This window comes from Zootoca vivipara, chromosome 11 (genome assembly GCF_965207765.1).
Source record: "Zootoca vivipara chromosome 11, rZooViv2.hap1.1, whole genome shotgun sequence".
Lineage (NCBI taxonomy): Eukaryota > Metazoa > Chordata > Lepidosauria > Squamata > Lacertidae > Zootoca > Zootoca vivipara.
Window position 1 is genome coordinate 48,658,160 of NC_142594.1, and position 26,882 is coordinate 48,685,041.

A 26,882-nucleotide genomic window follows, 5' to 3' on the forward strand; every position below is an offset into this window, starting at 1 on the left:
TGGCTTTGAATGGAGTTGCACTCTTTCTGAAGAGTCAGGTCTGCAGTTCAGGGGTTTTCTTGAACCCACTTTAGGTGTTCATAATGGGGCTTAAATAACCACACACAATAGGGAGAGCATGAATAAGCATAATAACTCTGTTCCCCATCTCCATTGCCCTCCACATGTTCAAGGGTAACTATCTTTAGCAGTGAAGCCTCCTTTACTTGTGGAGACTCCTACTCATTTTGGGACCCTGATTTTCTAGTTGCCCATGAGCAGGGGGCAGGGGGAGTGGAGCTACATTAATGTAATATAGTATAATACATACCAAATTAACAGAGTTAAAGACAATCAAATTTATTGTTGCATAAGGTTTCATGGACTAGAGTTCACTTTATCACGGGCATGAAGCATTAGCCTCAATTGATAGTAAGTAAAGGCGAATACATGGGTATAGAGAAAAGCATATTAATCTGTATTTCCCCTTAGCTAGCAGGGATTGTATGTCGGGTGACGGCTCCACCTGACACATCATCCCTGCTAAACCACAGGAAATCTACCCTTCAGGTGGGTCAGTTGTTCTGTTTCCCTTCAGCTAGCAGGGATGGTATGTTAGGTGGAGCCATAACCCAACATACCAGCCCTGCTAAGCTGAAAGAAATCTACCCTTCAGGTGGGCCAGTCATTCTTTTCTTTGCAGCTCAAATGTAGACAATATAAGGAAAAAGAGTGAATTTATATATCACAGAAATGAATATCAGTTAACTAATTTTTTAAAAAAGTAAAGAAAGTTTGTAAAATGTTGTGCCCAGTATTTTATTAAATATTTTTTCATTGCTTATATGTATTAAGGTTTGTTTTTTCACAGAGGTCTCCAGCTTAAGAAACAGAAAATGTGCTTTTATGGGTCATCAGTTAATAACATGTTTACATTGTAGATACGAAAGCAACAGAAAGAGCATGCGGAACTCATTGAAGAATATCGGATTAAACAGCAACAATGTGGAATGGGACCCCATGCAATGATGCCAGGTATGCCTGCTCAGCCTGCAATGGTCACAGGAGGATCTCCACCAGCAGTGGGTCAGCAGAGTTTCCCAATGGTATCTCAACAGCTTCAGCATCAACAGCATGCCATAGTTGTTCCTGGACAACCCAATCCACCCAGAATGCCAGGTTTGCCTGGCTGGCAACCGCCCAGTGCTGCTTCAGCACACATCCCACACAATGTACCAAGGATGCAGCCACCAATGGCACAGTTGCCAGTGAATCCTGTTACTCCCACTTCTGTGTCAGCTCCTAGCTCAAATGTGCAATCAGGGCCACCACCACGTGTAGAGTTCGATGACAACAACCCATTTAGTGAAAGCTTTCAAGAGCGTGAGCGGAAGGAGCGTTTGCGAGAGCAGCAGGAAAGGCAACGAATTCAGCTTATGCAGGAGGTGGATCGACAGAGAGCTCTGCAGCAGAAAATTGAAATGGAGCAGCACAGTACAATGGGATCAGAATTAAATGCCAGAACTTCTTTGCCTCAAATACCGTTCTTCAATTCAGACCTACCTTGTGATTTCATGCGGTCTCCACAGCCTCAACAGCAGCAGCAGATGGGACCCATTATGCAGCAAGGACCTCTAAACTCCCCACCTCCTTCCAGCTTTCCGCAGTGTAGTGAGCGGCAGCCAGTGGGATCTTCTTCCTTTGTATCCGATCCACCCCCAATTCCAGATGGAAGTCCCCCTTTCCATTCTGTAAAGCGTGGAAGCTTTTCACAGTACCAGGTTCGGCCTCAGTTTGCCACTGGTCTGCCTGGAGTTTCTCCTGGAACTGGCAGTGGTCCCCCCTGTGGTCAGGATGCCACGCCCAATGGAACAAACTTTCCTGGAACAAGTCAGTCTCTCATCCAGTTGTATTCTGATATCATTCCAGAGGAGAAGGGCAAAAAGAAAAGAACCAGAAAGAAGAAGAAAGAGGACGATGCTGAGTCAGTAAATACCCCATCAACCCCACATTCAGATATAACTGCACCCCCAACTCCAGTTGTTTCAGATGCTGTCTCCACCCCAACAGTTAGCACGCCTGGTGAACTTCCACAGCATCCAGGAGAATCCGAGGCAGAGGAGCTGCCAGGCTCATCACCTCCAAATGCTGCAGAGAGTCAGTCTTCATTAGAATTGAAAAGTCAGCTCTCCAGTACTGATTTGCCACAAAACATATTGCCTGAGCAGCCAGGCATGAACCAGGAGACAGACAAGGACAAGACAGAGGCTTCTATGAGCATTCAGGAAATTAATCAGGAAAAGACAAGCGCTGATCAATGCCCTAGTGAATCTGAGCCTAAGATGGAGAATGAAAATGGCATTAAAGTGGAAGAGGAGAAAGCTACTGTGCAGCCTTCCCCTTCTTTGCAGAATCAGGCACAACCTGACAGCATTCCAGCAGCAAAAGGAGAATCAGGGAATGAACTCCTCAAACACTTGCTTAAGAACAAAAAATCTGCCTCTCTTTTCAAGCACAAAGCAGAAAGCAGCTTACAGTCAGAAGAGAGTGCTGAGGAGAGCAAATTCGTGGGGAAACGGGATCTGATGGAAGGCAGCATGGTAACCAATTTTTATTATTAACATCCAAACTTAGAGGGTATTGGAAATGATGCAGCATTGGTTTTTTATTGTAAATTTATTTGTGTTTTTATTATAAAATAGCCCAGCCGCTAAGGATATGCCCTTAAAAAAACCAAAAGCAGTATTGGTTGAACATGTTCCTCCTTCACAATGTTCTGTACTGTATATGGGCTTTCACCCCCTCTAGAGGTCATCAAGTAAAGCAGGAAATGGAGAAACATGATTCAAAGGCAAACTCCACAGCAGGGGGAGGCAACCTAAGGCCCGTGGGCCGGATGCGGCCCAATTGCCTTCTCAATCTGGCCTGTGGACGGTTCGGGAACCAGCATGTTTTTACATGAGTAGAATGTGTGCTTTTATTTAAAATGCATCTCTGGGTTATTTGTGGGGCATAGGCATTCGTTCATTTCCCCCACACACACACCACCAAAAATATATATATAGTCCAGCCCACCACATGGTCTGAGAGACGGTGAACCAGCCTACGGCTGAAAAAGGTTGCTAACCCCTGCTCCACAGCCTTTGAATACATAGTTGCAGCATCCCAGCCTTTAAGCATGACAAATATACAGGGCTACTCGCAAGCAACTGTTTTAGTGAATATCCAGTTTAGATGTGAGGATAAGTTTAAGATTGTATGGGAAATTATAAACCTCAGTTTTCCTTTGACGTGCTGGATTATGGTCCCTGAACAGATACTATAATAAAGCAGTCATTTGTTTATATTAGATAAGGAACAGCAAAAGTTATTGTATTTTGGACTTTAAAGTTTTTTTTAGCACTTGAGTCACACACTTACTCAAAATAAGTTAGTTTGAGCACAGTAATAAACTAGTGATATTCATTGATGAAGATATTCTGCACCTTAGAAAAAATACCTATAGTCATGCTGAACACTGAATAATATATTCTGTCAGCCAATTTAGTAATTCATAGCTAACATATCTTCCAGGGATATGTTGGTATCTGAAGAAGTGTGCATGCACACGAAAGCTCATACCAAAATATAAACTTAGTTGGTCTTTAAGGTGCTACTGAAGGAATTTTTTTATTTTGCTTCGACTCAGACCAACACGGCTACCTACCTGTAACTATATCTTCCAGGGAGTCACTCTTGTACATTCATAAACTCTTGCGCCTCCCAGAGGTAAACCTGCTGTTGTGAACTGATAATTGCTCAATATTCTTGAAAACTGGATAAAGCCAGTGCTTGGAAGGTTTTGCTGTCATTAGCACTCTGCTTGTATGTAAATAATTTATAAAGAGTAAAGGTAAAGGGACCCCTGACCATTAGGTCCAGTCGTGACCGAATCTGGGGTTGCGCGCTCATCTCGCATTATTGGCCGAGGGAGCCGGCGTATAGCTTCCAGGTCATGTGGCCACCATGACAAAGCCGCTTCTGGCAAACCAGAGCAGCACATGGAAACGCCGTTTACCTTCCCGCTGTAGCGGTTCCTATTTATCTACTTGCATTTTGACGTGCTTTCGAACTGCTAGGTTGGCAGGAGCTGGGACCGAGCAACGGGAGCTCACCCCGTCACAGGGATTCGAACCGCCGACCTTCTGATCAGCAAGCCCTAGGCTCAGTGGTTAAACCACAGCGCCACCTGGATCCCAATAAATTATACTGATAATTTAAAAATGGCTTTTGTATTAGAACTTAAAAGCTATAATTTTTAATAACAGTGATTCTTGGTTTGACATTATTGGAATCTAAGATCAGAGAGCTTATTTGTGTCTGTGAAATATTACTGTAGAATGCTGGAGTTCTGATTTCATTAGGTGTGTATGCTTTGTCATTATTGTAGCCTGTCAAGAGACTCTGGGCATTGTTAAGCAAAACGTTAGCAAAAATACTAGGGCAGGAAGGAATCACATAGAAAGGGTGGCACTTCTCTAGCATGGGTGCAATTATATACTTCTAAACTTCTGATTCTCTTCACCCTCCTAAAATCATTAATGTCACTGGTAATTGTACTGCTTCCTTTTTTATTTTTGTTTAGCTTGTTTAGTGAGGGGGGCATCTGTACCTCAAAGAGTTATGATTTCGGCATGCTTTCCATATATTTATCATATAAAGTTGGGCAGTAACAAAAAAGCATTCAAACCTATACATAAAATAAGAAAGAAAAATATCTGCAACATTTGTGAGTCTCTGTCCACCTTCTCCTTCAGTACATGTACTGCTATTTTAAGAGCCAGGGTAGGATGGGTATTGACAAAAGGAAAGGGAGATCTGGAATTGATAAGCTATGTTTCAGGAGCCTGTAACCTTGCACCTGGGACGAAGACCCCCACCAGTATTCCTACTAGGAACTTCTGTAAGCAGAGCTACAGCAAGGCTATATGAGTACTGTATGCAGATTTAAGTGATTGTGCGACACTGGCATCCAATAGATCAGTCCTCTCCCTTTCCTCATATCAGACCCCTTTTTGAAGGCTGAAGGGAAGCAGGCTGGGTACCTGATTAAAGAGTGCTGAGGAGATAGCAAAGATATATGGAGGCAGAAAAATACAGGTGGTTTGGAAAGTCACTTTAGAGTAAGCAGGAGCTAAAGTAATGAAAGGTGTAGCAATATCAGCTTGGGGCCCAGGAGATGAGGAAGGAAGGCAGTGTTTAAAGGGAGTAACTGAGGTGACAAAGCATAAGGGAAGGGGGCAGGTGAGGCAGCAGACAGTGTTAAAGATATGGTGAAAGCTTGGGATTTTAGAGACAAGGCTGAGCAAAACCTCCTTGGAATAGGGGAGAAAAGACGCGCTTGCCTCCATGCTCATCTTCATAGTCGTGTTCTTACCATTTGGTGGGTGTTTTGCTTGTTATAGGTAATAAATTAATAAAGTAATGCCAAATGTATAGTAGCATTATATGTTGCTTTATACGAATACAAAACAAAATGTTAAACTAAGTGATTTGAACTGATATATCTTTATCATTTCCCTCCCGCCCCCCCATAAGCAATCATTAGGGAATCCATTGCAGGGTACATTTGGATGTGGTAACAGCCAGCTTCAGAGAGCAGATTTAGGACATGAAATGAAAAAACAACAACGAAACAAACGAACTCAGAAGGCGGGTGAGAAGGCAGCACCTCGATCTAAGAAGAGGAAAAAAGAGGAAGAGGAAAAGCATGCTATTTATCCTAACACTGAAACATTTATGCAGTTAAAACAGGTGAGCACTGAAGGGGTAAAGAACTTAAAAACTGAAAATATATTATACTGAGCAAGGTGGTCACATCCAGCACTATAATGTTTAGCATGCTTGTTTATTCACAGTAGTTGATAACCTAGAAATACATGTATTTTCATTTTTAAGTGCACTTAACATTTGCCTACAATCCACATCTACATTTATTGTGATGCATGATGGTGCTGACATATTTGACTTGTTGCCCCCTGCAACATAATGTCAGTGTTTTAGGGATTGCCTATGCATAGGGTCTCCATGTGTACTTTCATGTCATATTTCAGAATGATGTCTAGAAGCCCCAGAAGCATAAAAGACTCTGAGGGAATGTGAGAGCATATATTTTTATTGTCTCTAAATGAGTGAGTCAGCACAGCTTTGATGCCACCATGCCCACATAGGTGTCTCTTCCTCAAAAAGAACCCCCCCCCCAAAGGGGGCTTCATGTATCAAAAACCAGGCAGCTCATGTTAGTTGATTTCAGATAACTCATCCAACTGAGCAGAGTTAGGGTGAATTTTCACAGTTGTTGGGAGTGTTGATTAAAGAATGCAGCCAGGATCATGGAGAAGAAAGCAAAGAGACTGAGAAATGGCAAAGTGAAAGACACTTGGTAAAGGCATAGGGCTAATGCATAAAAGACGAAGAAAGTGTATGTTGGAAGGTAGGTAAAAATAATAAGGCTTGGAGGTGAGACAGAAGAGGCAGAACTATTGCAACTTTCCAAATCATCATGAAAACATCTTTTTTTAATTGTACGCAATAAGCTTTTAAAACAGTGTGTGTGTGTTGTTCATTTATCATTAAGATAGAAGGTTGGGAAACAGTTGCACTGCTCCATGGTTAGAGAACCACTGTCCTGATGGTGTTAGTTTATTTTATTTGAGAGCAAAGTCTGTGAGTAAAAATGTATTGGTAAAGCCTGCTTACCTTACAGGAAGAGTGCATGTGCATAAAAGGATGTAATTCCATACTTTAACATGAGTCAGCAGTGTGATGCAGCAGCAAAAAAGCTAAAGCAATTCAGAAGTATAGTGTCCAGATCAAGGGAGGTCGTAGCATCACTCTATTCTGCCATGGTCAGCCCCCCCCCCCAGTTCTGGGCGCCACAATTTAAGGAGCATATTGACAATCTGGAATGTGTGCAGAAGAGGACAACCAAAATTATCAAGGATCTGGGAACCAAGCCCTATGATGAACAGTTGAAGGAGTTGGGTGCTGTAATGGTGTTGTTGCGGCTACTGTTGAGTAAAGACGCCCAAGTCCGCTCTGTCTTTAAGAGTTTTATTGTGCATAGTATTTACAGTGCAGAGATAGCAGAAAACATGACCTCTCAGTCACTCGCAGAATCCAGGAGTGGACATTTCCTGTTGTGTGACCAGCATAAGAGTTTGGGCACCCTGAAATGCCTCCTCCCGACCTCACGTTTAGTGGCGCGCCTTAATTCGGGTGCCGGAAGGGGCTGCCTGTTCCCCTCCACCTCTTGGTCAAGGCGGTGCAAGGGCTCTCCAACATCACTGAGCCCCAACACCTCCATTCCGCTAACTTCCTGATGCCCCTCACCTGACCCGCTGCTGCTGCTCTCACTGGGCGAAGTGCTGGTCAGCAAGAGGGGGGGGGAGGTTCCCTGTAGGAAGGTCCCCTGACAGGTATATTTAGCTTGGGGGAATTTAAAAGGAGATATCAGAAGGGCTGTCACAGGGAAGATGGAGCAAGCTTCTTTTCTTCTCCTTTGAAGGGTAGGAGACAAATCAATTCTTGGACTACATGGTGCTACCTTTGAAGGTGACTCGGAAACTGCAATTAATCCGGAATGCGGCAGCCATACTGGTGACTGGGAATGGCCGCCGAGACCATATAACACCAGTCCTGAGAGATCAGCATTGGCTCCCAGTACATTTCTGAGCACAATTCAAAGTGTTGGTGCTGACCTTTAAAGCCCTAAACTGCCTTGGTCCTATATACCTGAAGGAGCGTCTCCACCCCCATTGTTTAACTCGGACACTAAGGTCCAGCAGTGAGAGCCTTCTGGCAGTTCCCTCGCTGCAAGAAGTGAGGTTGCAGGGAACCAGGCAGAGGGTCTTCTCAGTAGTAGCGCCTGCCCTGTGAAACACCCTCCCATCAGATGTCAAGGCAATAAGCAACTGCAGTATCTGAAGGCAGCCCTGTTTAGGGAAGTTTTTAATGTTTAATGCTCTACTGTGTTTTTAATATTCGGTTGGGAGCCTCCCAGAGTGGCTGGGGAAACCCAGCCAGATGGGTGGGGTATGTATGTATGTATGTATGTATGTATGTATAAATAAATAAATAAATAAATAAATAAATATTATTAATATTCAAATTACAAGAAAAGAGGTTCTGACTAAGCATTAGGAAGAACTCTGTTCAACCATGGAACGGAAGGTGGTGGACTCTCCTTCATCGGAGGCTTTTTAAATAGAGGTTGGATGGCAGTCTAGCAGGGCAGGGATTCTTTTAGCTGTGATTCCTGTATTGCAGGAGATTGGACTAGGAGACCTTTGAGTTCCTTCCAACTCTACATTTCTGTGATTCTGTCTGAAGTCCTTTATGTAAAGTACTTGAAGGACTAACCTCAAGGCTAGTGTTCAATAAATGAGTTTTTAAAAACCTTGGGCTTCTAATGGTTACAGTCATCTTAGTGTAATTGAGTGGAAATTTACAGTTCATTATTGCATATTGCCATTGAGAAATAATTGCAACTCATCTTTTCCTACAGCAACTCTCTTTGCTGCCTCTAATGGAGCCGATAATTGGAGTGAGTTTTGCCCACTTTCTTCCTTATGGCAGTGGCCATATGAATAGTGGAAATCGCCTTTTGGGAAGCTTTGGTAGTGCAACGCTTGACGGGGTATCAGATTACTATTCTCAGCTAATCTACAAGGTGTATTTTTTTTCTACATAGATTCTCCAAATGTTCTATATGAAACAAAACATTGGGATCCAGCAGTAGTTATACCATGGTGTTTCATGAAACATGCTGGATTTAAAAGATTTAGTTTTTCTTACACTCTCATTGCCAACCTAATTTTTGTTCTTCTTCACTGGAAAGTGGTGAGGCATATCAAAATCAGAATTCTGCTTGTGCAACTGGATTTCCCCTCCCATACTGGCAGCCGTGGGGGTGAGGTGGGGCATACCTCTGATGCACAAGTGGAAGTCTGCTGCCGCATTGGATATGACCCATTACTCACACTGTAAATATTTTTTATTCTATAACTATCTTTCCAAACTGATGCAGTTGTGAAAGTTGTAATCCTAACCTTTAAAGTTACTTTTTTAACAAAATTCCCAGTGCAATGCAAACACAAAATAATTTGAAGTCATAAAGGACTGCTTAATTTGAAGGATAGTGACTGTCCTTCCTTTCTCGTATGCATCACTCCATTTACTAGAGACAGAAAACTGCCTTATGCTGAGTCAGACCATTGGTCCATCTAGCTCAGCATTGTACACTGAGTGGCAATGGTGCTCCACGATTTCAGACAGGTGGCATTCCCAGAGAGGAGATGCCAGAAATTGAAATGTAAAGCAGATACTCTACCACAGGCTTCCTCAAATTCGGCCCTCCAGATGTTTTTGGCCTACAACTCCTATGATCCCTAGCTAGCAGGACCAGTGGTCAGGGATGATGAGAATTGTAGTCTCAAAACATCTGGAGGGCCAAGTTTGAGGAAGCCTGCTCTACCACTAAGCTACAGCTTTAAATAGTGTTCCACCTTTTGGAGTTAGATAGGTGGTGACTGATGAGACGATCTCCTTGGCTATGGTGCATCAGCTTAGCACAAACATATGAGCATGTGGGCTCCCATAGAGGGGATTGTGGCTGCTTTGCTCCCCACTGGTTGTTCTGCTGCCCTGCACTGAACTAAGGCCTGGTTTTACTTAGTGTGTCATCCAAACCCAGGCTTATGGATAAGCTCTCCTGAACAAACCATGAGCCATAAACCATGGAGCAAATCTTGGTTACTGCTTGTAGTTAGTCTGGAGAGAGATAAACTACAAGTCCAGCTGCAGATGACAGGCTAAGGCCAAGCCATGGCTTAGCTCATTGCAGTGCTGCAGCAGAATTGTGTTTTTTTGCGTTTTTTTTTTGTTCCTCCCCAGCCAATCTTCTTGTCCAGAACCCACACACGTGTGTTTATGCTAAGCTTTGGTTCAGCTTAGTGTAATGTGTGAACCAAGCCAGTCACCTCAGTTCAGGCATAACTCCAAACGCGACCTGCAAATTATGGCTTGCATTTGCCATGCAAAATCGAAGTTGATCAAAGCTTGCAGTCTTGGTTTGCAGGTCAAATGCTTAGATATAATAGTAAGCTATGGTTTACCCCCTAACTTCTTATTCTGAGTATATTATCCTTCCAGGCTCATTCTCATAGCACCAAACCAGGCTTTGTGTTGCATCTGAATCAAGCCAGTGTGACTGGTAGATAAATAGTTGCATTATGTATGTGCAGTTGTAAAATAAAAAATATGTGCATTCTGTTGGACCTTTTGTACATAAGATATATAACTTGTCATGTACCAGATAAGCTTGCTGAAAGCTAACGTTAAATTCTTTCCTCTTATGCAGCAGAATAACTTGAGTAACCCTCCCACTCCTCCAGCCTCCCTCCCTCCTACACCTCCACCTGTGACTTGCCAAAAAATGGTAAATGGATTTGCAACCACTGAAGAACTTGCTACAAAGGCTGGAATGCTTGGGGGGCATGATGGTGAGTTTTCACATGTATGCCAGAGTATGCATTTTCAGTTTTCAGATGGTCTATAATGAAATATGGTGCTTAATTTTTTCAGATTTGAAATCCACTTTACAGCAGAATGTTTTGACTTTTTGTTATCATTCCATGTGCTTGCATAATGTATACATGGCCAGTATAGATAACTATATTGTTGACCCTGGAATGCTGTACATCTAAACATTTTTGAAGATTTTGGAAGTTGTTGCATTGGCTCCCAGTATGTTTCCGAGCACAATTCAAAGTGTTGGTGCTGACCTTTAAAGCCCTAAATGGCCTCGGTCCAGTATACCTGAATGAGCATCTCCATCCCCATCATTCTGCCCGGACACTGAGGTCCAGCACCGAGGGCCTTCTGGCGATTCCCTCGTTGCAATCAGACAGAGGGCCTTCTCGGTAGTGGGCCCCACCCTGTGGAACGCCCTCCCACCAGATGTCAAAGAGAAAAACAGCTACCCGGTTTTTAGAAGACATCTGAAGGCAGCCCTGTTTAGGGAGGCTTTTAATGTTTAACAGATTACTGTATTTTATTTTTCTGTTGGAAGCCGCCCAGTGTGGCTGGGGAAACCCAGCCAGATGGGTGGGGCATAAATATTATTATTATTATTATTATTATTATTATTATTATTATTATTATTATTATTGCAGGAAGCTTATACACCATTTATGTACAAGAAAGAACAGCTTTAAGTTAAAGGGCTTGTTTGGGTGCTAGCTAACCTGTATGTTGCCTCATTGCCAGCATCTAGCCCCCCTGCCATTGATGTGGCTTACCCTGTTGCTTCCATCCTACTCAGATCCTCATAAAGTGGACATGAGCTTCTCTCATCCTTTCATTTGTATTAGATTGCTGCAGATTTTCACAACTTTGGCTACTGACTGAAAGTCTAATTAAATGTAAAACAAAAGAAGTATAGGTTGAAGTTAGGATCCATTTTTTTATTTTCTCTCCCCCTCCCCCCCCCCTTTATATGTCACTGAATAGTTGGGTCATTTGTTTTGTCTGTTCTTGCTGCATTTCAGTTACCAAAGCTCTGGGACCGAAGCAGTTTCAGCTGCCTTTCAGACCACAGGATGATCTGTTAGCCAGAGCCATGGCTCAGGGTCCTAAAAGTGTGGATGTTCCTGCTTCTCTTCCAACCCCACCTCATAACAATCATGAAGAGCTGAGGTAGATATTTTCTCTAATTTTTTGTTTTGTGTTGGGTATCTGTTATCTTAGGTGCTCCATGATGCTGCTAAACTCTAAATAACCATGTTACTCAGAAGTAAGTCCTATTGAATTCAGGTAAATTGAAACATACATGGCAGATGGTCATCCAACCTCTGCTTAAAAACCTCAAATGATGGAGAGTCCTCCGCCTTCCAAGGGAGTCCATTCCACTGTCAAACAGCTCTTAACTATCAGAACGTTCTTACTGAGGTTTAGTCGGAATATCTTTCCTTGTAACTTTTGGATCCATTGGATGGGTGCAGGAGAAAACAAGAAGCTTGCTCCACCCTCCATGTGACAGTCCTTGAAATATTTGAAGATGGCTATCATATCTCCTCTCAGTCTCCTCTTTACCAGCTAAACATACCCATTTCCATTTTACACATCTATAGTTGAAAAACATTTCCAATTCTTTTCCCTCTCAGGGTTCAGGATCCTTGTGATGATAGAGACACTCCTGACAGCTTTGTTCCTTCTTCCTCTCCCGAGAGTGTAATGGGCATGGAAATAAGTAGGTACCCTGATCTGTCAGCAGTAAAGGAAGAGATGCCCGAACCTGTTCCATCCCCCATCATTCCAATTCTACCTGCCAGTACTGGAAAAGGTATTGCCAAAATATTTTCTAGATGTTTGTTCTAATTTTCCCACCAGCATGTTCATGTGCCTCAATTCCATGCATATTTAATTTTGTATCTCTCCCTTTAACCGAAGGTTCAGAAGAAAAAAGAAATTATATCAAAACAGAGCCTGGTTCTGGCTTCTTTGGCTCTCAGCTTGGTCCTTCTCAAAATGGTCCAAAATCTGGCCTTGTGTCCATAGCAATTACTTTACATCCCACAGCTACAGAGGTAAGGAAATTTCAAGTGAGCTGCATGTATCTGTGACAATGTTGTGCCCCATGTCCTGCAGATGTTATGGCTATTTTATTTGTGTTGCAGTACAACAGTTGTTGTAAACTCTGGTTATTAGTTTCAGTGCCATTTCTTTAAATTGTAAATCTGCACCAAAATACTTTCCAGAAACATTTTTTTGAAGAAAAAGACACTTATTTAGATTGCGGAGGGCTGGGTTCACAAATTCCCAATTTCCTTGTTTTATCACATGCTCTTTGAAACAGCTGCTTTCCTTGAATAATAATAATAATAATAATAATAATAATAGCTTAGATGCCTTCTTTAAAAAAAAAGAAAACAAGGGCTTCTTACTAATGTAATCCCGGCCAATCAGGGATCACGTAGCTAGTGTGTTGATGTCACGTCATCAGGCAATGAGTCAAATTTACTGTCATTAGGCTGAACAGAAAGTGAGCCCAGGAAGCATTGCCCTCAGTCTGCCATTTGGAGTGTGTGGAAATGTGTGACGTGTTTTACATCCCTCCCACCTCAAAACTGGGTGAGAGCATTCAGGGGAGGGGGGAGGTGTTCTGCAAAACATGCCCTGCTCTATTTCAGCACAGTCCTCTTTTAATTATGTGATGAAGAAAAAAAGATGGTATGCACTTGTCCTTTTTTCTTTTCCCACTCTAGAATATTGGCAGTGTGGTAGCTGCATTTTCCAATCTTCTGCATGTCAGAATTCCAAACAGTTATGAAGTGAGCAGTGCACCAGATGTTCCATCCACTCTGGGAATTATGAACTCTCACAGAGCAAATGTAGCCTTTGAGTACAGGCAGCACTTGTTACTTCATGGTCCTCAGGCAGGCACCGTAGGGCCTCCTGGACTAACAGGGCCTTACGGACTCAAACAACATAATATGCCATTTCCCCCCAGTGGTAACGGTGAGTAAGGATATATCTTTTGGGGGTTTTGTTAATTGTAGGGTTTTTTTTTAGAAAACGTGGCAATGAAGAATTTAATCCAAGGTGAGGAAATGACTTTGTGCTTCATTTTTCTGTCTCCTCGGTAATACGAATCGTGTTTTGGTGAGAGTGACTAGGCAAAAGCCATACTTGTGGAAGATTGTCCAGGGGCAGATATTTTGTCACATTAAACTGCAATGTAAAAATGTGTAAACAGAAGCACTGTAAAAAGAATAGGGTGGTATGAAGGGGAAGGGCAAAGTAGGTCCGCAGTGGTGGAAGGTGTGTTGCTGTGCAACCTTTGTAGGGAAATTGTGCTTTAAAAATGAAAGCAGGATTAATTATTTGGGGGAGCATGCACACCCATGTTAATACTTACACTGAAGTAATGCATATGCTCTATTCAAAATGGCACCTTATAACTTGTTGGTGTTCTTGTTAAGTCTTGGCAGGCTATAAGGCACACAGTCCACATGTTGCAGATCGTTCAGTGTTGAGGACACAGTGGTGCTCTCATTGTAAAGTCGTAGTTCTGGGTAGTGGAGTACGGAAATCCTTCAATGATCTACCTTTCCTGAAACAGGTACTACTGTGATACCCATTTGTCTATTATTGTTTTTTGCTTTATAAGGTTAAACTACAAAAAGGGGAGGCCAGGTTGTTTTCTACAGTTCATATACTTCACATTGTACAACCATTTAATTATTACTGTTCTGCATTTTGGAGGTTGGTAGAATTCAGTAGAGATTTCTCTTTCATTAACAACTAGTCTCTGGCAAGTTAGAAATAACTAAAAAACCCATTGCAGAGTAATAATGTTTTATCAGTTGCAGGAGAAGAGAGTTCATAATTTTTAAAAAAATCTTGCTCTCATTTTATTTCTGCTGTTTCAACAGTTCTATAAAAATAAAGATCCCTAGGGATTCTCTAGCCTTTCAATAAATACCAGAGTGCTTCAAAGTATAAATTTCAGAAGTCTGCATGCATCCATACTAGCACCACCAGCCAATTTATCTTTCCTTGAAATTATTTTCACTACCAAGTAGTTTCGTACAATCAAAATCATATGTAAAATAATGGTAGTTTTAGTATGTAACTACAAGCCAACATGCCAGCATTTCTTGCTACAAATAGTGCATAGTGAAAAGGCTGTGTGTCTTAAATTAACATTCTGAGGTACAGTGTGAACTATTTTTTACATCAAGAAACAAATGTACCGTATTTTTCTGTGTATAAGATTATGTTTTTACCTTATTTTTTTCCAGTCAAAATTTGGGTGTTGTCTTCTAAACGGAATGTGAATTGGGAGGGGAGGAGCTTGGCTGGTGTCCGGTGACATGGTGGAAAAAGAAAGGCGCTTTGCTCATGCTCAAATGCACTCTTTCCCCCTCTGCCGGGAGTGAGCCTGATGCATGTTGCCTAAGCTTCATGAGGCATCCTGTAGAAGCTCCTCTAGTGCAATGCTGAAGAGGACGCCTCGTCACCCTGCTCGGAAGGCTCTGCTCTGCTGCCCCTCCCGCCTTCCAAAACTTTCGCCCAACATTTTCTACCAAAGTTCCAAAGTTGGGTGACGTCAGCAGTGCACTGAAGGTGTTATTTGGGGAGGGGAGCAGGCGGCTCCTCCAGTTCTGGCACCCACCTGCTTCACCTTGCCTAGTCCACCGAGAGGTGACTGGCATGCGAGAGCCCCTGGATCCACTCCCAGCTCCAGCGGCTCTGATCCTGGAACCTGGGCATTGCTGCTGCTGCTGCTGCTGCTGCTGCTGCTGCTGCTGTTGCTGCTGCTGCTGCTGCTGCTGCTGCCACAATCTCCAGGCACAGCAGGATTGGGCAGCTTGTGGCTTAGGCCGCAAAGAGCTTGAGAACAACAGACTGGCCCCCTCTCTTCTACGTGTCAGGTCATTTGGATCCTGCACACTTTCTGCCTGGGCTAGAAGGTGATCTCCCCCCCCCCCCAAAAGCTCCCCCTGTCACTCTAACTGAAAGAAAGTATCTGAAGAAGTGTGCATGCACACAAAAGCATTGTTTTGTTTGATGTTTAAAATACTAATTTTTTAAATTTTGGGTTTAAAAAAATAGGGGCCGTCTTATTCATGGGGGTGTCTTATACAAAGAAAAATATGGTATTTCATCAACTCACATTTATGTAATTAGCAACATCTTGAGTAATAAACACATTGACATTACAAGCAACATAAGTGACTCCTTTTCCTAGTTCATTCTGAATAGGATTTGTTCTCCAATATTTTGTATTAATATAAGAAAAGTTTTCTATAAGTAATGGGCAGCTTGGTTTTTCTAATTTACTAAATGTACTAAAAATGAAATTCCCTGAAGTTCATGTTTACGCTCTTTGGCTTATTATTTACAGGATTCTAGAGAGAAGTCTGAAAGAATTGAGAAAGACATTGTATTCTGTAGCAACAACTGCTTTGTTCTTTATTCAGCATCCATGCAAGCAAAAAGCTCAGAAAGCAAGGTAATTCCCAGCGCTGCTGCATTAATAAAATACACAATAAATATTAATTGAAATATATACAGATTCAGTTTCTTTCAAAATTCTGACGCTAATGTTTGCAAGATCAATCTCTAGTGTAAACGAAGAGTAGCTTTCATGTCAGTTAACTCTAGAAGATTAAATCAGTACCTGTCCCAAAAATTTCAGTTTTGTTGCAATAGAGGGTACAATCTATTAAGTGTTTTTCCTGTGCTGGCATCATTTGAAGCAGCAGGTAACACACACAGCAGATATTCCCAGTGCATTCTAGCCATGATTCAGTGACATACATATGCATGATACGTCCCATGATACATTCAGAATATTTGGTGCCATCAGAATCTTATCTTGGGTGGTGTTTTATGATTTCATTTTCAGGTTGTCTCCCTGTTGTTCTGTCTCCTTTGTTCTGTTAAAACTTTCTGCTTAAAATTGCAATCTGACATGCCTGCCCATGAATACATTTTCTTATAAGTGGAGAAGTATATCATTGCAACCATCAAGCCGGCATACTTACCTGCAAGTAAATCAGCCTCAAGCTTATAAATTCCTAGCACATGTCTTCTAAGCATTTACTGTTATTATTAGTGTACCACACTGCCTGGGAAGACACAGTACCAGGAAGATTCCTCTGCAAGTAAAATAGGATGCTGCTGGTTCATGCATTCATAACTATCATAATACATTCATAGTAATTATAGGCATCTGACTTTGAAATAATATTGATCAAACATGTTTTCCTTGATTCCATATTTAATTGCTTTATTATTTCTCAGGAATCAATTCCTACCTTGCCACAGTTTCCATTGAAGGAGGCAGCCCCAAAAGTGTTCCATCAGTATAACAACAACATCTCTACGTTAGATGTGCACTGCCTCCCTCAGCTACAGGAAAAGATTTCTCCGCCTTCCTCGCCCCTCATCACCTTCCCTCCTGCTTTTGAAGCAGCCAGAGTCGAGCCAAAACCAGATGAGCTTAAGGTAACAGTGAAGCTAAAACCCCGCCTGAGAACTATACCGAATGGTCTGGATGACTGTCGACCAGTAAGTAAGAAATGGAAAGGAATGAAGTGGAAAAAGTGGAACATACAGATTGTGATTCCTAAAGGAACATTTAAACCTCCTTGTGATGAGGAGATAGATGAATTCCTCAAAAAGCTGGGCACAACCATTAAACCTGATCCAGTGCCGAAGGACTACCGAAAGTGTTGTTTCTGTCATGAGGAGGGTGATGGGCTAACAGATGGACCAGCAAGACTTCTAAACCTTGACTTAGATGTTTGGGTCCACTTGAACTGTGCTCTTTGGTCTACTGAGGTCTATGAGACACAAGCTGGTGCCTTAATCAACGTGGAGCTCGCCCTGCGAAGGGGCTTGCAAATGAAATGCATGTTCTGTCACAAAATGGGCGCCACCAGCGGCTGTCACAGGTTAAGGTGCACCAATATTTATCACTTTACCTGCGCCATTAAAGCACAATGCATGTTTTTTAAAGACAAAACTATGCTTTGCCCTATGCACAAACCAAAGGGCGCTCACGAGCAAGAACTCAGCTATTTTGCAGTCTTCAGGCGGGTATACGTCCAGCGGGATGAAGTCCGACAAATTGCCAGCATAGTCCAACGGGGGGATCGTGAGCACACCTTCCGGGTGGGGAGCCTCATCTTCCACACGATTGGCCAGCTGCTGCCACACCAGATGCAGGCCTTCCATTCTTCAAAGGTGCTCTACCCTGTGGGTTATGAGGCCAGCCGGTTCTATTGGAGCACACGCTATGCCAACCGCAGATGTCGTTACCTATGTTCCATTGAAGAGAAGGATGGTCTTCCCCTCTTTGTGATCAGGATCATTGAGCAAGGCCATGAAGACCTGGTTCTTACTGACTCAACCCCTAAAGGTAACACGGCGTCTTGTGGAAGTCTTTGGCCCAAGTGCTAGATGTGCATTTCATTGTTGACATTCATTTGATATTTCTAACTGGTTACTGGAAGCCTTTAGGCCTATTGCATGTAAGTCCACTTCACACGAGCTAACTCGTCAATGCACAAAAGACTTCTTTGTAGCAAATGGCGAGTACCCATGTCAGTATTGTATGTGATGATCTCCGTGTTATTTTGCCATGTGTGCATGCTGTGTTCATCATATAGGACAGTCAATATATAAAGTATACATGGTTTTCCATGCAGAAGTGAAATTGATGTAAAGAATTCATCTTGGGAGCAGTACAATCCTAAAAACACAATCGGCCCCTTAGTATTTTAGAGCAATCCTAGTGCTACATCCAAAGTAGATATGACTTTAAACAAGTTTATTGTGGTGATTTGTTTTTTCTCTTGCATTTATTTTGTGATTCAATGTAATTTTTATCCTATGCAGGTGTTTGGGATAAAATCCTAGAGCCTGTTGCTTCAGTAAGGAGGAGTTCTGAAATGCTGCAGCTATTCCCTGCATATCTAAAGGGCGAAGACCTTTTTGGTTTGACTGTCTCTGCAGTGGCTAGGATTGCTGAATCGGTAAGAGGTCATGCGGCTGTACTAGGCCGGCTCTTGGCTTGTTACTCTTTAGTAGTAAATCATTGTCTGTCTTAGACATGGCAGTTTTTTGTGCAATGTGTGTAACATGTGTCCAGGCTCTTACCTATTGAAAACTTGTCATAGAATCCGAAGGAAGAAATGGTTCTGGTATATAATGCTGTGCCATAACGTAGCATTAAAATTTAGTCAGTGGAAAGCCCTGAAGCAGTCCTTTTGGCCAGGGTTATAGGCTCACTTTCAGAGGTTTAGAAACAGGAAACAATGGTTTGGTGTGGGATATTGTAATTACCTGCCTGCCCACCCACCCCACCTCTTTCTCTTCAACACTTATGGCAGCAGGTTTTGCAGGTAGAAGCATGCATTAGTAGATACTATGTGAGTGGGCAAAGCACCCAAGGGCTTATTGAGTATTGCAGGCTAGGATAGAAAATGCAGGGTTGGGTTTGTATAATCTGTTTGAGGATCTGTGCTCTTAAAGAAAAGCAAGAAGGAAAAAGAAGGCAGTTTTGTAAAGCACTTCACTGAGCGCTTTCTCTCTGTGCTATTCTAATTCCTAAACCTATTCCTGAATCAGAGAACATTTCTTAGGCTGTTCTGCAACTGCATTGACATGTGAATCCTTTGTGTGTTTACAGCTTCCTGGGGTTGAGGCTTGTGAACATTACACCTTCCGGTATGGCCGAAATCCCCTCATGGAACTTCCTCTTGCCATCAACCCCACAGGCTGCGCCCGCTCTGAGCCAAAAATGAGCAGCCATGTCAAGAGGTTGGTGTTAAGGTATTTTCTTTTAAATTCACATAGTACAGCCCAGGGTTTATAGGCTGCGTAGGATACCTGTGCTTCTGTGTGCTGCTTACAAACCCTGTTGTTGTTGGCTGTGTATGTGCATGTCTGAGCCAGGGGAGCTGCTTTGTTGTCTCTGCTAGCTGGCTTTGAATGTCTGTCTGTCTTTGAGTTTGTTTGTTTTTTAAAAACAACCTCTAAATGTCATAAAATTCAGAGAGATCTTCAGTTTTCCTTCTTTGTCTCTTCTGTTATATGACCCACTACTGCAGGCCTCATACCTTAAATAGCACCAGCACTTCAAAGTCATTTCAGAGCACAGTTACAGGAGAACTGAATGCACCTTACAGTAAACAGTTTGTTCATTCAAAGTCCTCTCAGTATCGAAAAATGAAGACTGAATGGAAATCCAACGTCTATTTGGCACGCTCACGTATTCAGGTCAGTTGCAACAACTTTGCTGTTCAATGCATTCATTCTTTTAAAAATCTGCCACTGTCTCTTCCAATCAACCATGAAAACAATATGAAGCCATGGTACAGTTCAGATTAAAATCAGGCTCAATGCAAGTGGTATAGCATACTTTGGTGTTCTGTACTGGGCTAGGAGGAAATTCTCTGTGGGTGGGAGCAGCTAGCAATGGCTTCATTGTCATGAACTGATCATTACCTGATCAAATTTGACCTTCAGGCTTCTTGTAAACTTCACAGTGGTGGAGGGTTAACATTAATGGTCTGCTTCCACAGGATGATGAATCCAGACGATTTTCTAGTATCTTTGGGGAAAATGTGTGCTGCTTGGAATAAAAAGTTAGCCATCTTGGCCTCAAGGGAACAAACGTCTGCCCAGTATGCAGATAAGCTGTACATGTGACGGTCTATAAAATACACTATCACCACCACTACTGGCTTTCTATCTACATATCTGCTGTTGATGTGTTAGTTAATTTGGAAGTTTGGGGTTTGTTAAGTCACAAAGTGGGTGGACAGCGTAGTCTGCCCTGCCCATCTTCGCCTGCTGCTAAACTTGCTTGGCCGGTAGATGATTGGCTCCACAAGAGAGGAGCCCCAATTATGTAGACAGAGTGGACCTGACTTCTTTTATTCATGAGCCAATGGCATCCCGACTTTGCTATTGCATATAGGGCTGCCTTTGAAGATGGCTAGAACATTTCCGTTGGTGAAAAATGTGTCTATCAGTGTGGGCCAGATGGCTGGTAAAATATATAACATCAATAAATTTAATATACTGGTGTTGATCTTTAAAGGAGAAAGGAGCCCTTCATACTTGCCTGGGCCCAGAGATCAACTGTGGAGACCCTGCTGTAAGGCCTGCCTGTAGGATCAATCAGATTGGTGGGCATAAAGAATAGGGCCTTTATAGTGCTAGCCCTGCACTCGTGGAACTTCATCCCAATGGCTCCTTCCCAACTGCAGACCTTCAAAAGGGCTTTAAAAGCCCATTAATTTCAAGCCCTTACTCTTAATGATGTTATGGTCCCACTGATTTGAAATTGTTTAAATGTTTTAGCTGATATTAATCATTTGATGCTCACCTGTTGCTGAACATGCAGCTGTTTTTCAGGACTGTTTTATATATGTGATATATTTGTGATCCTGTATTTTATTAATATATTGTATTGTGGCTTATGTAATCCACTTGTGAGGTTTCTTGCCTAAAAGATTACATGCAATTTACATTAAGGTCTGAATAGCACTTGTATACTGGTGGGCTGTGTGTTATTTTTCCCCTTGCTGATTTGAGCTGCACTCTAAACACCCTTAAGTAGGAGTAAACTCCATTGAACACAGAGGGGCAAACTTCTAAGTAAACATGTATAGGATTGACTGTAAGTTTGCTAAAAAGCATCAGTTCTTTCGTGCAAGTTCTTGTACCCTAATGCTAAACCACACCAACATAGTGTTCAGGTTGTGTACTCTGGTACTGAGATATTCCTAAAGCATCTACTATTCTTTGTAGGGCCTGGGCTTATATGCTGCTAGAGACATTGAAAAGCACACCATGGTCATTGAATATATTGGAACCATCATCCGCAATGAGGTAGCCAACAGGAAAGAGAAGCTTTATGAATCTCAGGTATTACATAAGGCAACTTAACCTGTTTCAAGAACTCATGTAACATAATCAAAAATGTGTGAGCTCTTCTCCAGAGCAAACAGCTATAGCGTTGTGAATGCTGACATGTATTACAGCTTGGAAGTGAAGCACTCAGAATTGTGTCTTCAGATAACAGGAGCACCTGGTGTTTCTGGAGAATTTAAAAAAATGGCTCAAAGTATTAACAGATGTTCATTCTGCTTCATAAACATTGTTTGTGAAAAATGTGTGTTCGTGTCCATATGAACTGAGATCTGGGCCCATATATGTAGAGAGAGCTGTGCAACAGAGAGACTACATACACACCAATCATTCAGAGCAACAGCCATGTGCCCTCTACCATCCAGTGACTATAGGTACAGATTGTGTGAGACTGTGAATTCATTTAGAGCAGCCATGTCCAACAGGTCGATTGCAATCTACCGGTCGATCACTTTGGCTTTCCTAAAAAAAGTTCAACAACTTTGGCAAATCCAATGGGTAGATCCCTGCCAGTTTTTTTATAGTGGGAGTAGATTGCAGTCTCTTGGAAGTTGGACATGTCTGATTTAGAGGGACTGAGACTATTAGTTTGTGGCCATGTCTGAGCCTGTCTCTAAAGGATCTTCTAGGTTGCCTTTCTATTCAATACATCTAGTCACAAATACTAGTAAGCATGCTCTACTTTTTGTGTTGGGTATAAATATACACAAGTCTCCCACTTCCATAGTATGCCAATGGGTTGTCTCATTATGAATATGAAAAACACTTTAAACTGTGTGTCACTCTTTTTGTTTGAATGATTGACTCTTCTTGTACAGATCTGACAGCATTTTCTCTGCTTCCCTCCTTGCAGAATCGCGGAGTGTACATGTTCCGCATTGACAATGACCATGTCATTGATGCCACATTGACAGGAGGTCCTGCAAGGTGGGTGGCTCTTGAGAGGAATGGTGATCTCATTTTGGATGCCAGCCATGTTCTCTTTGCTGGCTCTTTCCTGATTTGTTCTACTGGAAGTGTTCTTCCGCAATTGCCTTTATTCTGTAAGTTGGCCCATTCAACGGTCATACTCCCAGTAAACTCTAAAGCTGCCTTATTAATTTACTGTAGCCTTGATTTGTGCTCTCAAAGCAGATGTCCAGCAATAGAGCACTTTTGAACTTTGTTTTTTTCCTGGACAAAGGTCAGAGGTTGTATATATATATTTTACAGTTAAATCAGTTTGCTTCCTCAACACTTTAAAACATGTGCCTGGATTTCTCCTGTTTCCCTCACCCCTTGTAGGTATATTAACCATTCCTGTGCACCAAACTGTGTGGCTGAGGTGGTAACCTTTGAAAGGGGACATAAGATCATCATTAGCTCTAGCAGGAGAATCCAGAAGGGAGAAGAGGTAGGATTTGTATAGCTTCTAGTAGCTTAAACCTTTATTTGTAGAATATGCTCAATTTCTTCTTTCTAAAACTCCTAGTTACAAAAATGTTTCAGCACTTGCTTCTTTTTTAAGTACCATGATTTATTTATTTTCTGTTGGCTCATCAACTGGACAGTCTCACCCCTTGTATTTTCCCCCATGCACTGCTTAGCATTTTAGGTGATCTATTAGAAGCCACTCTGAAGAATGCCTTGTCAAAGTTTGTTTATACTGTAAAGCTGTTTAACAGTTACCACTTTCCTGTACCCACATACCTGGGAGTAACTTTCATTGAACTCAATGGGGCTTACTTCTGCAAGTACACATATAGAAGTGTGCTGTCAATGTAAAATATTGCTTTGTATGCTGAAACACCACACTAAAGAGGATATTGGGAAACTACTTCTTAAAAAAATATTTAATTCTGATGTAACTGTTTTGGAGTCCATTCAAATGCACACAGTGTTGTAGAGTTCTCGGGCAGCATGCAGACCGTTTCATGTGGAGATGTATTTGCCCCCAATGTGGAAAGTTACTTTGATAGCAACAGATAAAGGTTTTCAGGTGTATGCTTCCAAACACCTCGGGGAACATTCTTGCACATTTGATGCTGCACTATATTTTCAGCCACAATGAGCTGGTTACAGAAATGGGGTATCACCTAAACCAACCCTTAATCTGCAACACCAATTCAGGGTAATAATAATACAGTGGTGCCTCGACTTATGAATTTAATCCGTTCCGAAGGCACCTCTGTAGGTCGAAAAATTCGTAAGTCGAAGCAACCCCATCTAAAACCGCCGCGGTTTCCGTTTGGATGTCGAGAAATTCGTAAGCGTGCGGCCATTTGCAAGTCGAATAATTCAGTTGTCAAGTCGTTCGTAAGTCAAGGTACAACTGTATAAGAAGAATTTATTATTTATACCCCACCCATCCGAAGTGGCTGCCCCAGCCATTCTGGGTGGCTACTCAGCCCATCATCACATTACAGATGAATTTGGCATTTACCACTATATTGATTCAACAAGGCTAGGCACAGTTCACCTTGCAAGAAGCTGCTTCTTCCATCCATAATCAATGTTGGCAACTTAATATCCAACAACATATGATAAAATTGAGAATGTGTCCATTAATATATATGTGTATGAAGGTGAGTAGGAGTTCTTGATTTTGCCAACACCAAACCTAACTGGCAGTCCCTTTCTTTCAGCTCTGTTATGACTATAAGTTTGATTTTGAAGATGACCAGCACAAGATTCCATGTCACTGTGGAGCTGTAAACTGCCGAAAATGGATGAACTAGATGCATTCCTTGCTGTCTCCAGGGGTTGCTTGTCCCAAGGAAGAAGTGATTTTTTTATTTTTTATTTTTATGGGGTGGGTGTGGGTGGGTGTGAAAGCAATCACTTCTGAAAGTTGTATTCTACACCAGTGTGAAGCAAGCTGGCAGAATATGGAGTTGTTGTCTGATGTCCAAGGCACACAGAGGTGAAACTGATCTCCAAACCAGTCCAGCACTTTTGATTTTATGAACTCATAAGGAGAAATCGTTGAACTTGGGCAGAGAAGCTATGGCTGAACTGCAAAAGGGCAGTGGGGCATCAATGAATGTAGACTGAAATCACCAGCGAAAGGGAGACGTCCAAAGTGCTGGCCACAGCCTTACTTATTAAAGGGGCAGGCCCTCTAAATACAGAAAAATAAATAAATAAAAGTAGACACCACTGAACAAGGAATGTACTGAAATGACTTCCTTAGGGATAGAGCTAAGGGAAATAACTTGCACTAAAATACATTTAAAATACTTGATTCCATGAGTCAGTTTATTGTAGTTTTTGATTTCTGTAAAATAAGAGACTTTTTGTATTTATTATTGAAATAAGTGAATGAAGCTATTTTTAAAAGGAAAAGTTAGAAGCCAAGCTGCTGCTGTTACCTGCAGAACTAACAAACCCTGTTACTTTGTACAAAAGTGTAAATATTTTGAGGAATAAAGTACAGTATAAAAAAATAGTAATTGACCAAATGCTACCAGACTTTGCAGCAGTTCGGGTGCTTATTATAAAACTTTGATAGGGATGTTACAATATGATCTCATGTATTAAAAATGCCATTTACAGTTGTTATGGAATAACCAAAATCTCGATTTAAAGAGAGGTTTTACTTTATTTTTTTAATCTTTAAAGCAGGCTCAACTGTGCTCTATTAATAACTTTTTTAAGTAACAGTTAAGACTGGTAGAGAGCATGTATATTACAACTATGACTTTTGTAGGTGTCTGAGAAAATTTAGACCGATTTATTTTATTTGTATTATATTGTTACATCCCTATTTCTTAAATCAGGTTTTTTGTGCTTAGAATTTGTGATAACTGTGAATAACTGCTAAAACTACCCAAAATAGAAGCTGAACATTGATTTTCTTTTCCAGAAAAAAGTAGTGGGAATTACATGAACTGTTCAGCTTACACTAAATCATGTAAGGAAAATAGAAATGTGTAGTGAGAGCGTAAGTCTAATACAATAGCTGCCTTCTTTAAGAGTAGAAACAAAGAAAAAATTAGGTGTAATTGTGCTTTCAGCTGCAGGACTCTGGCAATAGGGGTTTGGAAAATGTAATTTAAAAAATGTGTTTGTATGGATTGTTTTGTTTACATTTCTTTAAAAAAATAAAACACTGTTTGTGTTTGCTTGTAGAAACCTAATCAACATTTTGAAGCAGGTTAGTTTTTTTATTTTGTACTTTAAATTCTGGTACTGACACTTCACAGTCTAAATATTAAAAAAATGAAGTTTTTTGTGTGCACAGCGAAAGTGGACTGTAAAACTGTTGATATATTCAGTGCTACAGTTCTGAACTTGTAATGTATATGGCATGATGTATTTTTATCTTACAGAATAAATCAATTGTATATATTTTTCTCTTGATAAATAGCTGTATGAAATTTGTTTCTCAAATATTTTTCTTCTCTTGTACAATATTCCAACATCCTACCAGTATTTGTCCTACAGGTTTTTTCTGTTCTGTATAATAGTTATCTAATGTTGGCAAAAAATGAATTTTTGAAGTATACAGAGTGTTATGGGCTTTGAAATTTGTGGAAACAGATTTAGAAGATCAGCATTTACAAATAAAATATTTTACATCTATAAATATTACCTCCGTATTTTCATTTGGAATTTTTTTTTTTACCAGAATGTTCCTAATGGTTTTCTTAGGAGCCTCAAGATTTGGTACAGCACTGGACTGCCATGCAGAGAGAAGCAGCCATAATAATATAAAAATAAATCCATCACCTTTACTCCAGACTAAAATACCAAAAGCAATGATTTATTTGCTGAGAGGCACATAGCCTAGAGCAGATAAAGCTGGAAGAAAGCCACAGTGCTGGTTCATATAAGCTGAATGCTTCCCAGACCATTATAGTATATGGCTTTTGAATGATCTGTGGAGTTAAAACACTACCCACCTCAGGAACTCCACCCAATTTTTTTAAAATAATATTTATTGAATTTTACATGAAGAAAAAAGAAAAAGAAAAAAAATTAAAAAGAATACAGAAATAAAAAAGGCAAAAGTGACAATATTATCACATCTTATCTCTTCAAACTACTTCACTTCCCCTTCTTACAATCCTTGTTAATAATTAATTCATACCATTTCCAGATCTTGGTTAAACATCATAAAATTACATCCTATCTCCCAATTTGTAACCTTAAATAATTCTTATTCAATTTTATATAGAGAAGTGGAAGAGAAATAGAAAGAAAAAACCAAAATAAAAATATAAAAGACATACTTATATTTTCCAATTTCTAATCTAAACATTTCGGACTTCCTCATTTCCCCTTCTTGAGTTCCTTATTAATAACTAATTATTGCAGTTTCCAAATCTAAAATAACATTCTTTCTCCCAACTTATAACTTCTTATTGATCAATTACCCTTCATACTTCTCTTTACTTTTATTACCCATTATTCTCTACCCAAAAAAATCA

General features: G+C 41.1%; 1 protein-coding gene across 12 annotated transcripts in view; it reads left to right on the top strand.

Moving 5' to 3' along the window:
* The window catches only part of KMT2C (lysine methyltransferase 2C), a 175,521-nt gene extending 149,483 nt beyond the window's left edge, over nucleotides 1–26,038 (top strand). For 7 of the 12 annotated variants that reach the window (XM_035129359.3, XM_088653453.1, XM_060280918.2 and 4 more), the window contains 18 exons: nucleotides 921–2,579; nucleotides 5,557–5,772; nucleotides 8,525–8,689; nucleotides 10,379–10,520; nucleotides 11,568–11,715; nucleotides 12,183–12,361; nucleotides 12,469–12,605; nucleotides 13,284–13,536; nucleotides 14,001–14,140; nucleotides 15,929–16,036; nucleotides 16,831–17,950; nucleotides 18,430–18,566; nucleotides 19,223–19,365; nucleotides 19,644–19,812; nucleotides 21,352–21,468; nucleotides 22,325–22,398; nucleotides 22,756–22,864; nucleotides 24,096–26,038. In XM_035129359.3, the coding sequence (XP_034985250.3) occupies nucleotides 921–2,579; nucleotides 5,557–5,772; nucleotides 8,525–8,689; nucleotides 10,379–10,520; nucleotides 11,568–11,715; nucleotides 12,183–12,361; nucleotides 12,469–12,605; nucleotides 13,284–13,536; nucleotides 14,001–14,140; nucleotides 15,929–16,036; nucleotides 16,831–17,950; nucleotides 18,430–18,566; nucleotides 19,223–19,365; nucleotides 19,644–19,812; nucleotides 21,352–21,468; nucleotides 22,325–22,398; nucleotides 22,756–22,864; nucleotides 24,096–24,188 (5,109 nt within the window). In that variant the 3' untranslated portion in view covers nucleotides 24,189–26,038. The remainder of the gene's footprint in view (nucleotides 1–920; nucleotides 2,580–5,556; nucleotides 5,773–8,524; nucleotides 8,690–10,378; nucleotides 10,521–11,567; nucleotides 11,716–12,182; nucleotides 12,362–12,468; nucleotides 12,606–13,283; nucleotides 13,537–14,000; nucleotides 14,141–15,928; nucleotides 16,037–16,830; nucleotides 17,951–18,429; nucleotides 18,567–19,222; nucleotides 19,366–19,643; nucleotides 19,813–21,351; nucleotides 21,469–22,324; nucleotides 22,399–22,755; nucleotides 22,865–24,095) is intronic. The other 5 variants (XM_035129372.3, XM_060280917.2, XM_088653450.1 and 2 more) reach the window with 5 other exon arrangements.
* Nucleotides 26,039–26,882: the final 844 nt, after the last annotated feature.